The 12,922-nt window shown below is 32.5% G+C and overlaps 1 protein-coding gene across 1 annotated transcript; it reads right to left on the reverse strand.

The window, feature by feature from the left end:
- Window positions 1–5,811: 5,811 nt before the first annotated feature.
- LOC112503338 (peroxidase N1-like) lies at window positions 5,812–7,299 on the reverse strand. Its single transcript, XM_025107397.1, has 3 exons — window positions 6,851–7,299; window positions 6,459–6,621; window positions 5,812–6,335 (listed from the first exon to the last, which is right to left on the reverse strand). Exons 1-3 carry the CDS (start codon window positions 7,250–7,252, stop codon window positions 5,917–5,919), a joined length of 984 nt encoding a protein of 327 aa, XP_024963165.1. The 5' UTR covers window positions 7,253–7,299; the 3' UTR covers window positions 5,812–5,916.
- Window positions 7,300–12,922: the final 5,623 nt, after the last annotated feature.

A 12,922-nucleotide genomic window follows, 5' to 3' on the forward strand; every position in this document is an offset into this window, starting at 1 on the left:
TCATCAACAAACTCAGTTATGCAAAAGATATTGTTGATGTATTGGTCAGGAAACGAAAGATCGAAGAGCAAGACTACATCTTTGGAACTAGTAATGATAATAAATGAATTGGAACTTCTATGGTTCAAATGTCATGCTAGTTGAAAAATAGATAAGAACTAAGAATTCCCATTAGCTTAGCCAGTACAATTCCGAGGACGAAATTTCTTAAAGGAGGGGAGATTTGTGACACCCCAAAATGAGGTAAATAAATAAATTAGAAAGCAAAAAGAACAAGGAAAAGAAAATAAAATGAGTTTTATTTTATTGGAAAAAAAATATAAATATATTTGAAAATTGGATTAAAAATGAAGGAAAATGTCATATTAGGGGTGAAATGTGTAAAGATGTCAAAAGTAATAGAGCCAGGGGGCCGAATGCTATTTTATAATAGTTAAGGGTTGGGTCAGAGGTTAACAGGTCCAAACCAGAAGGACCTGTTTTGTAAATATGAATCAGATCTGCAAATTCAGAAACCCGAAAACGACACTTCGTTTGAAGCCTTATTTTGGTCTGAATATTCAACTATTACGACAAAAAAATTACATATACATGTAGACAACACTTTGCTCTACATTTTTGCTTCAAGAAAACAGAACTTTCGTTGAGTTTCAAAAGAGAAATCGGAGGTCGAAGTTCGGGTTCGAAAAACTTCGTTTATTGACGATTGGAGGTAAATTACTCAACCAAATTTCGAGTTCTTTATATGGATGGCTTCGTTTTTAGGTCCTCTATGAAACCTTAGTAGCCTTATGTCTCAGATTTTAGTTTTGAATGTTCGATTTTGAGTTTTTTTTACTGATTTTCGAGTGATTTTAAAACCGTAACTTTAAACGAGCGTAGGAGACTCAATACTTGATGGTTTTCGTTGATTTTTGTTTCTATGGTTAAGAAAAATCATTTTCTAGAGTTTTTGAAAAAAGAATCATCAAAAACGATGAAGAAACAAGGGCTAGGGGCCGTTTTCTGGTCGCCGGTGTTGTTGGGGAGTGTAGGAGCCATATGGGCTTGATGTGGCCATCTGGGCCATTTTGTTTGGGCTTCACTTGTATTATGGTTTGTTTTATTTTTTTTGGGCTTAAGATTTAGTCCATGTAACATCTTGGGTATATTTGGGTAATTAATTTAACAATGYCAAATTTAACCAATTAGTATATTATTCCATTTTATTATATAGTATAAGTTATATTGTTTAATTAATTTATAAAAAAAATATTATGTTATTTAACTAACATATTAATTTATTTTAAAGAATTAATAGTGATTAATTAATCTTTTCCTAAGTGGTTTATTAAATTGATTAGTAATTTAATAAATATTCTCTTAGTTGTCGGAATTTTATTTTATCAGTTGTCTAAGACATCTTAATATGAAACATAGGTTTCATTTAGTTGTTAAAAGGATAATCAACGTTAAGAGTTGTTATCAAACATAGTACTGAGAGGTGTCTTAAATTATTTTGATGATTTAATATTGAGATTTAAGTGTCATATTTCCGAGTTAATCAATTATAGTGACGCTTTAAATTGGAGAGTTTGATTTATAAGATCATAAAATGTTTATTTTGATGTTTTAAGACGTTGTCGAGTTTTAGTCATGGGGTTTGACTAAAGTTAGTCGGGGTTGACCGAGTTGACCAAGGGTTGACTTTTGACATGTTTGACCCATGTGGATTTTAATGATGGATCAAATAGAGTTGTCTGAGGCATATTAAGATGCTCARRTATGAAGTTTGACTTTAGGTTGGGTCAGAATGACAATAGTTRACTTTTTGAGAAATTAAGACGTTAATGAGATATTATGGTATGAAATGTGTAGGCATTTGATCAAGAGCTATCGGTAATCAATCTATACGCAATCAGGTGAGTCTTCATGAGACTTACAATGGGATGCATAACTAAGTACAAATTATTTTTGCATGATATGAATTGTTGATGATGTGTACATATGCATGATATTTCAATTACATACATGTTATTTTGTGAATGGTTACATGCTATGTGTTTAATAAGTTTTCGAATAACTCTAGCATCTATTCCATATTAAAGTTTTATGATCAGTTTTAGCGGGTGAGCWTTTGACCAAGAAGTCACATGACAAGTGRCACAACCCCGTAATGAGTGTCTAGACAGGTGCAGGTCGGACAACTCAGGGAATGCCAGTGACTAAATGAMTCATACCCGACRGACAATTTATGAGATCTMTTTTCTTTCAGTGTTGCATGTTTTTCAGAAAATGCATATTATTTGGTACAAAGTTTACAAGTTGAAATGTATGATGTGCAATGATCTTTACTCACRCAAACCATGAACTCACTGAGCTTTATAAGCTGACTRTAGTATGCATCTCAGGAACAWAAGGTTTCAGGTTGGACAAAGAAAAAGAAGAGCATACATAGAGACTTGTCTAGTCCATTTAAGTTCAATATTTAGGCGCAATCGTCTATGATATATAAATTTGTAAAGCAACCCGGTATGGGACGGACTGACATTAAGTTATATATTTATTCTTTTAAAGTCTTCCGCTGTAAACGGTCTAAAGATTTAATTTAACCATTATTTTTGGAGTGTTTTTGGAGAATCTGTTTTAGATTACGTAACATTTCTCATGGTAAAAATATGGGTGTTACTATATATATATATATATATATAATATTAAAAGAACACTCAATAATGATAAGTTAGATTCATATATCAAAGGTAATGTTGATTCTTATTAGTTTAATATATAAATGTGATCATCGACTCACTTAACTAATTTCAATAAATTTTTTAAAAATTTATCGTCATTGCGCAAGGCACGATGTCAAATACTAGTTTAAATAATAAAGGTTACCGTATGTCATGTAACATTAACAATTTTGACAAATAAACAGTCACTGTACGTCACTTCACAGTGATTGTTTTGACAAATAAACATAACTATACTTCACTCTATAGTGACCATTTTTTGAAAAATAAACATCACTATAAGTCATACTATGGTGACGGTTTTGAGTAATAAAGTCACATTATGCCACTTTACAGTGATACTTTTTAATAAGTAAACATCACCATACATCCTACTAAGGTAACAATTTTGAAAAATAAACGTCATCGTACGTCCTACTATGGTAATGGTTCGAAAAAATAAATGTCACAATATGTCATACTATTGTGACGATTTTAAATAATAGATATCACTATATATCGTGTTACAGTGACGATTTTGAGAAATAAACGTCATTTTTATGTCATGCTCCAGTGACAATTTCTGAATGTAAAGGTCAGCTTAGGTCATGCTATGGTGACGGTTCTTAAATAAGCGTCATCGTATGTATGTTACAATGATGGCTTTTGAATAGAAACGTCAACCTATGTCATGTTACAGTGACTAATTCGAGAAATAAACGTCAACATACATCATGTTATAGATTTTGGATAATGAATGTCACTGTATATCATGCTATGATAGCGGTTTTTAGAAATAAACGACAATGTATGTCTTGCAATGGTCATGATTTTGAAAAATAAACGTCACCATATGTCATGCTATGGTGACAGTTTTTTAGTATAAACGTCAAAACATATCATTTACGATGATGATTTTAATAAATTAATGTTACCGTATGTCATGTTACGTTGACGGTTTCAAAAACTAAATGTCACTCTATGTTATGCTGCGACAACAATTTTAGGAAAAAAAAAAGTGACTTTCTTGTACACTGAAGATGATGGTTTTAGCCTATGGTAATGGTTTTTGATGTGATTTGGTAACGTTTTTAAAATGTAACCAAGAGTATATCAAAGTGACGGTAGATACCGTAACGATTTTTATTTCCACAAAAACAGTTACCATATACCTACACTGACGATTTTCAATCGTCACTTAAAAGACCATTTTTGTACTAGTGTAGAAGTGCATTGGAATCTCTGCCATAACTTGGGAGTGATACGGATTCTGACTTTTTGAAGTCAAAAGATAGAGAAGAGAGAGATTTCTACTTCTGTTGATTTTAAAATCTTGAGCTTGCTCATGATTGTATCAAGTACAAAACAAGGAGGTGAGAGTCATATGATGCAGGTTTTTGGAATTTTTTTACAAGCACAGTTAGATTTTCCAAACAATTAGGTAAAAACATCCAAAAATTTGTATAATATTTCAATATTATTAAAAACTTCATCATGCACTTTAAAATCATTTATAGAGAGTTTCATCTTTGTTGTATGAAAACAATTCATGATATTCCTAGCATTCATATCCACTTCAACTTGCTTCTTGTCATGAAAATTTGGACCATTTTTGAAAACATCTAGGATTTGGTTGTCAACTATCACTCAGAAGTTCTTTCAAAATGGGTTAGTAACAATGTATGACAATGGTGCCTTTTTGTAGTCACCATTGCATTAAATTATACTATCCAACTTTAACGCGTGTTTTCATCTGATTTGCTAATTCATGCATGTTTGTACTCTTCACTTCAGCATTTGTTGTTGATGTAGACATTTGTTAACTTATCCCGTATTTTTTTTATGCAGAGGGAACAGTAAAGAAAATATGACACTAATATAATAGTGTTTTAGAACTTATTGTGGGTGACATGTTGAGCATGTTCCATATCAGGATAAGTGTTGGTAGGGTTGGGAGTCAAACTTACTGGACAAGTTTGCATTTCAAAATCCGGCTTGCCAGTATTACTATTTGTCTTTATTTTGTATTGATCTTCATTCGGCTAGATGACAAACCAGTCCGCTTAATTCAGTGACGATCTTGACTTTGGCTCAACTAGTTTTCGATTTTGTTGATGGTTTTTTGTTATTGGGTCAATACTGATAGTTACAAAGAAAAATCCTTATATGAGGTAAGTTCTTTGTCAGGATTTAGCTGTTAGTATGGATTTGGCTAAGTTGTTGTTCGGTTATAGTGCAAACACACAATCTGAATGACAAAAACGAATATTTTACCCCTTTAATTTATTTTTAGACACTAATTAAAATAAATAAATATATTGAATGGTTGATTTTGAATGATAAAAAATATGGAACACTCAAATTCGTTCATGCATGAAGACAAAGAACCCTCAAAATTCGTTCATGAGGTTATGGAAAACTTTACGTTGTATAATTGAATGGAAGTCCAATCTTTGTTTAGGGATGGTGCCAGGCGGAGTTATAATCGTCGTATAGAAGTTATTGGAAAACCACCAATAACACGAAAAAATCGAACGGTTTAACAATGGTTTTTCAGGTAAAAAATAAAAAAAAACTGAATAATTTTAAATTATTTGGTGGTCGATAACCAGTCACTAAATGTTCTCAATTTTCAATAGATTATCAACGGTTTTCCTTTTTCCTAACAACATGTAATTTGAAATAAATATTTGTTAATAAATCGTCTATAACTTATCAAGCTTTCCAATGGTTTACCCGTGGTATTCTAAAAAATAAAATGAAGGGTTAAATGGCAGTCGATGAACCATTAGTAATTTATATCTAAACACGTACTTTCGATGGTTTATCATAATTATAGTCGCAAAATACACAGACGGTTAATCCATGGTTCCTTTTCCACATCCATTCATCAATGAACTATTTTACAATTTCGAGTTTACCTATTAATCGACATTCGCTCGTTAAACCATCGGTAATTGGCTGACGGTGTGGTCGTTGATGATACTCGGTTTTTTTAGTGTCAAAATTTATGATATTTTATATAAAAAAAATCACACCTCTTTTCACGACAAAAATTGGTAAGGGAAAGACTCCGTCACCAACGACAATCACCAAGAATAAATGGGAAGAAACAGAAATTCTTATTGATATATTCTTGTTGGTAGGCAGATAATGATTGTATTAACAACTTATGCCTATCAACCATTTCAAAATCATATTTACATCATCAATTGATTGCGTTACAAACCCTACGAATTTCTCCTTGAGTCCCCGTCTTCAACTCAATATTACCCATCCTAACCATTGATCTCCCGAACTCCACGTTGAACGTCAATCCAAGCAGTCCCCTAACTCCAAGAAATCGTTGCACAAACCTTTGTGTTGTTGGATCTCTCCATAACACTGCATCGGATTCAAGTACTCCCCGCCCACTCCTCAAGTTTGCGTAGTACGAATTGTCGAAGTTGTTTACGCTCCCTGTATCTAGGCCCACACGCCTTGCATTATCACCACCATCGGGGCACAGGGTTCGGAGCTGTGGAAGGAATGCTTGGTCAATAGCCGGGTCAGGTCCGTTGGTGTTGTTGAAGTTGTATAGCCTGTACCTGAATAATACACAGGCTGCTGTTCCAATTGTATGTGCTCCTGATTTCAATCAAAGCCATAAATGTGTCAGCTGATCTTTTTGTTAATTAGTGGTTGTGTTCCATTGGTTGAACCATTTCCATGTACATAGAGGATTTGTGTAGTTCTGTGTGTTCAACTTACCAGAAAGGGCAACAAGATCTTGGGTGTTAAGATTTTTGGCCGTAAACTTGCTGATTTGGACACTAACGGGGTCATTGAAAGCAGGCAAATTTGCAGCATCAGAATTCTGTGAAACTAATCCGTCTCGGCGGCCTGTTGGCACTGCCCAACCCGTTCCACCTGTCTGCACAATGTTGAAAATTTCGTATAACTACAAGGTTTAAGCCAGCAAGGTACACCTTCTTATTCCATCATGAAAGGTGCATTCAGAAATTTCACAACGTTTCAAAAAGTGTATAAGTTTCGAAACATGCAATCAGTGATAGGTTTATTATCCAAAACAAGAAATCAGACAAGATTTGCTGGCACCTTCCGCATGATGGAAATAACTAACAAGCTGAGAATTAATATACCTGGACCACCGAATCACGTGCAGCAAGCGCAAGAATGTCAGCACACGAGACCACCCCAGGACAGGTGGTTTCGAGCTGCCTCTTTGCAGCATCGATGACGTCAAATCCTCTCAGCTGGGAATTGGGCAGAGCGGTTTTCTCGGAAGTAGGACCATCAATTAGTATGGAGCCATCGCAGCCATTAACAAAGCAATCATGAAAGAACATTCTTAGTAAACCAGGTGCAATTGTTGGATCGGAGCGGACAGCAGACTGGACAGCAGCCTGCACGATGGTTTCCACCCTTGGGCATGTGGTCTGGTAGAACCCAACTCGTGTGCCTTGGCCTAGTGCCATGGTGATGAAGGTGGCTAACAAGACAACAAACAAGATGGGTGTTTTACTATGGGGAAAAACCTCCATAACTAGAAAGATTTGTGTGTGGTTTTAAGTGTAGTATTGGATTAGGTTGCAAATGATGTGAGGGAGAGAAGCAAAGGAGAAGGTATTTTATAGTGATTGGAGATGAGGGTGGTGTAGGGGAAGTCAAACATGGTGGTGGTGACACAAGTAAACAAAGTCGGCCACCGTGGAGGGATATGGAAAGGTTGATTGAAACTTGATCATGATATCCCTTGCTAAACTGGCAAAAATTGATGTTGGGTTTTATAATATATGAAATAGAATATTATAAGGCATGTAAACGGTTGATTTGTATGCTAATTAATTAACTATTGATTCAAAAAAAGGTGAGTTGTGCAACCTTGTGAAAAGAGGAAGCCTGAGGGTGAATCAAGTATGTTGTTGACACTCAAATTCAAACAATCTACAACTATATGTTGTTGAATCAAGTAATTTGTGATAAGCAATAGCATTGAATCCAAGGAAACAATGGATTAATAGCACAAGAGAGTAATAGTGATTTGTTGGGTTTAACTAGATTACAAGCAACGCCACCACGCTCGTTCTTGACATTTTATAGGCCTTAGGCGAATGTAAATACAGGACCCACTAGAAGAAACAAGGCTTTTAACAACGGTTTTTGTCGTCGCTAAAAGTTCATTTATCATTAGAAAGATTATATATAACAATAACATTTCGTCGCAATAACTTGTGGCAGAAACATGTCATCGCTAAAAGACGCATCATTGTCAAAGCTTACTTTTTCTTGTAGTGACCCTCGAGAACTATGAAAAAAATTCAATAAATGTTTTGTATAAAATTAAGTACAAGAATTGCTAATAATTTACTAAGAAAAGAAATTTTATTTATCTTTATTATAAATATATAAGAGAGTACTTAAATTTACGTACTTTTTATTAGGTAATTTGAAATCAAAGATATAGAAACAGTGGTTGATATTTTTTTATAAAAAAAATAAGAATATTTTTTAGTTCATAACAAGAAATATGTGTTATTTTGATTTAAAAAAAAAGAGAATTCGTATGAATGAAGTAATCGTGAGGGTCGATGATAGATCAATAATAGAGAAGATTGTCGGTTTTATAGACAAGTAGACAAATGAGGATCAATAAGAATATAAAAGAAAAGATGATCTATTGAGATTGAATAAGAATAAATAATGAATTAAACATATAATATGCAAGCTCAACAAATGGTTGTTTGAGTACTTGAATAGAATCTTGTGGTGTGGTGTAATTCAACGAAATATACATAAGTCAAACAATGTTCTTTTTCTTCTTATTTTTGCTCAACTAAAATAATATGTAAAGATTAAAAGTTTATAGAACATAACATATATAAAGAGAAAATCACTTAACACATCTACTAAGGAAAATTTATTGCTTAATCAGAAAACCATGAAACACATCATAAATCATAATAACAATAGATTGATCGTTAAACGATAGTAAAATGTTTTCTGTAGAAGCAAAAAAGAGTTAACAATAGTCAACAAAAACAATTAGAACAACATAACCAAATAACAATAATCAATAGAATCAGAAATAGATAAACATATCCAACAAAACTATATAGCAATAGCAATCACATGATCTTAAGTTCTTAACGTTGAATTGTTGAAGTACAGAACAGTCGAGCATATAAAGAAAGCAATAACCAATGTCATTGGACCTTACTGGAGATAAAAAGAAAATTAGATAGGCAATAAACAATATCATACAATGAATGACAATTTTTTTTCTCTAATATAATTAGTTGATATGTTTTTGGGTTCTTATTATCTACTAAATTCATTTTACCTCTTATTATATGCTATAACTTTTTGGGTTTCTTTAATTTATTAAAAAAAGTTAGACTACTCATGTATGTTAAGGGAAAAATGTGTGCCCCTGATATTTTTGGGTCCTGGACGTATGCCCGTACTACCCTCCTCCAGAGATGGCCCTGAACACCACGATAAACAAATAGTTAGGGATCGAAAAAAAAAGTACAAGTCAATCAATACGATTAAAAGGTATATACAAGTGAGTCATTTTGATTCCACGTTGAGTCTAACTTCTCCATATTTCATTAGCAAAAGCTATTAGTTGCAACTTGCAAGTGACATGCCCAATTTTACTTTATACTTCTTCTCAAGCAGTTGCACAATTATTTCTTGTAAAATACTTTAAAATTTTTAGAATAACATACAAAATCCAAAATCAGGGACGGATCCAAGAATTTTTGGATACGATAGCATCATATAAAACGGTTGCACCTTCTAGAATAAAACAGTTGCACCTTTCACGAATCTAATTTTTTTTTACCTTACCACGGAGAAACAATACGGTGGCACGTGCCACCTAACCACCCCTCTAGGTCCGTCTATGCCCAAAACTCGGTAAGTATAAGAATGCTTAAAACATAACTAAGACTTAGGGGCCGTTTACTAACGTTCACCTACCAAGTCACTTTACTTTATCGAATGAACATGATAAAAATTGAGAATCTTATCCGGTAAGAGCAGAAAGACAAAAAGTCTTATCTGGTAAGTGAGAGTGACGACTCTTACCCGATAAGCGCTCACAGGATAAAAAGGTTCCATACAATGCCCTTTTAATGGAGTAAAATCTTACCCGATAATTTAAGTTAAAGTGTTGACTCTTACAAATATGCGCTTATCAGGTAAGAATTTGGTAAACGACCCCTTACTTTATATATTCGTATCCACTATTTCGTCATACGTCTAAATATCATATATCGAGCTGTAAGTACCTTTTCCTAAAAGAAAGCACAACCCAAAAATCATTACAGAGTGATCAAATCAAGAAGAACATAAAGAATAAGATATGTAAAGACAACCAATTTACAAGCCTTCAAATATACCTTATTACATAAATGCTAAACTCATGTCGTACACAAATTCAAATATCATATATTTTTTAAAACTTCTTAACTAATTCATGATTTTATCCACACAATTTTTGCAATCAACTTAACTCTATATATGTATGTATATATAGTTTCAAATACAATTTAAATATGACAATTTTACAAACCATATAAATCAATAGCCATTAATAGATATTTGATTTATAAATATCTTGATTATTTTATAATAATTAGCCATTATCTTATATAATGAATCTTATCATCTTCCACAAATATCTCAAGTGTTTTCTATTATAAGTGTTGAACATAGATTGTCTGGTTTGTATTATATATATATAAGGGCCTAATTGAATAGGTACTAATTAGTTTGTGGTAACTGTGAGATCCAATCTCAACCACAAGTCAATAGACAAATTAGAAAATTTATAATTTTGGTAATTTTGAATTAAAATTTTAATACAAAAACATTTTAGGTATTTTCTCTCCTCTCACCTCTCTTCTCTCTCCGTCCCCCATCCCCCATCCTTCGTCCTCCGGCCACCAATACCGCAGTTGTATCACAATGTATCTTATATGTGCTTGAGTATCACACCGATGTCATTTATGTGGTCGATCGGAGATGTAACAATGTGATATCTCAAATGCATCTTATGTGCTTGGGTATCACACTGTGTCTTTTATTTAACAGAGTCAATATTTTAGGTACCACAATGGTATCACCGGTGGACGGTGCCCGGAGGACGATGGCCGGAGGACGGGGGACGGAAAGAGAAGAGAGGAGAGATGGGAGAAAATATTTAAAATGTCTTTACATTAAAAATTTAATTCAAAATTATCAAAATTATAAATTTCATAATTTATCTATTGATTTGTGGTTGAAATTGAATCTCACGGTTACCACAAACTATTCAGTTCTCCCTTGAAAAGAGCCATATATATATATATATATATATATATATATTTGTAACTTTTGTCTTGGTTAATTTACAAATGTATTTCCTTTGTTTTTATAAAAGAGATTAAATTTTTTATTTAATTACATATTAAATAAAAGTTGTGTAATTTAGAATGGATATGAATATAGCAGCCATGCATAAAGATTTGTCTACGTTGTCCACATCAAACAACCAAACAATAATCGTTTTTAGCACATTTTCAAACGGTGGACTTTTCATTGTGCAAGTTTATATAAAAACAAACTACTATTCAATTCATGATTTTTAAATATCATATATAGAGACAGATGTGGTATCATTCGAAAAGTCGGTAAATCTATAAAAAGGTGTAAAATTTCAAGATCACGTGTGATTATAGAGCAAAATTACATGTAATACAACACGTCTAAAAATGACTCAAACAACTTGGTCAGTGCGACCAGAGTCGGAAAAGTCGTCCACTCTATGACCGGCCAACACAACAAACTTGTATCATATGTGATTATTATGTGTTTGTATCACATGTGATTCCACTTGATTTTGGAACTTCTCGTTTTCTAGCAAATTAACCATCTTCTTATTCTTTTTCCTGGCTATTGTTCTCGTATGAACCTAACTACACACATACACACACACACACACATATATACATATATATGAGATCATGTGAGACCAAACTGTTTTTATGAGACCACTTTTTTATACTTGAAACTTCACAGTAAAACATTTTAAAGATAATGAGACCAACATATTTTCGTGAGACCTTCACAGTGTTTTTGTTGTGAAGGTTCAGATATCTTTTACCTTCACAATATTTTGCTGTGAAGTTTCAAATATAAAAATGTGGTCTCATGAGTCTCACAAAAATAGGTTGGTCTCACGTGAACCCAACCCTACATATATAGCACATAAGGCTTGATCGTTTAAGAACTCTAAAATTTTTGAGGTTATAAGATTCATTCTAAACCACTTATTCAAGATAATTATAGTTTTTAATTAATGAGATAATTAAAGGGATAATTATTGTTATTTATTACATAAAAATTAATGCATATTAGAAAATTTCATACATAAACCCCTCCCCCCCCCTTCTCACTTCCCCTTTCCTATATTTGTATTAACATACATACATGCATAATTAAATATATACATAAGGTAAACAAATTGTGAATACAACTTAAACAACCTTAATAAATTTTTACTAGGGTGTTCAAAATTGTTCACAAATTGCATGTTTATATTTAGTTTTATTAATTTAGTTGATGTTCAGAATATGTTTACAAATTGTACCAAATCTCGTGGATTTAGATTGTGTTCACAAATGTAAAAAAATTGTTCACAATGTGTTAGCCTTGCTTAAATATTAAATTATGTTTATATACGTGTATGTTATGCAAAGATGAGAGAAGATAAAGGAGAAAATAGAGTGGAGGAAGCAGAAGAGGGAGTTAATTTATATTAGATTTTAGTTTTTTAACTAAATTTTTGTGGTTTAAATTGGATCTTACAGATCTCATAAATTAGTAAATTCTCAACAAAAAAAATATGTTACAAACTTTATGAACCAATTTAACCGCACCTTTTTAACTTCCATGATTATTATATTAATTAGCTTATTAACCGTTTTTAAAAAAAACTCACTTTTTCCCATTTCAAATCTCCTCACTAATATAATGTTTCATTGATTATTCTCAAAAGATGTCAATCTCATGTATTGTGGTTTTTATATGGTCAGGTTTAGCCGTTCAGGGGAAAAATGTAAATTAATTAAAAATTGATGGAACACCCTGGTAATAATAAATGTAAATTAATTAAAAATTGAAGGAACACCATGGTAATAATTCATATGATCGGTATGTACATA

Source organism: Cynara cardunculus, unplaced genomic scaffold, assembly GCF_001531365.2.
Source record: "Cynara cardunculus var. scolymus isolate 2C unplaced genomic scaffold, CcrdV1 Un_Scaffold_2884, whole genome shotgun sequence".
Classification (NCBI taxonomy): Eukaryota; Viridiplantae; Streptophyta; class Magnoliopsida; order Asterales; family Asteraceae; genus Cynara; species Cynara cardunculus.

Coding starts and splice junctions, on each gene's coding strand:
- LOC112503338 (XM_025107397.1), bottom strand. CDS start 7,252: ATGGAGGTTTTTCCCCATAGTAAAACACCCATCTTGTTTGTTGTCTTG. Junction 6,622..6,850: donor CACGTGATTCGGTGGTCCAG/GTATATTAATTC, acceptor AACATTGTGCAG/ACAGGTGGAACGGGTTGGGC. Junction 6,336..6,458: donor AGATCTTGTTGCCCTTTCTG/GTAAGTTGAACA, acceptor GATTGAAATCAG/GAGCACATACAATTGGAACA.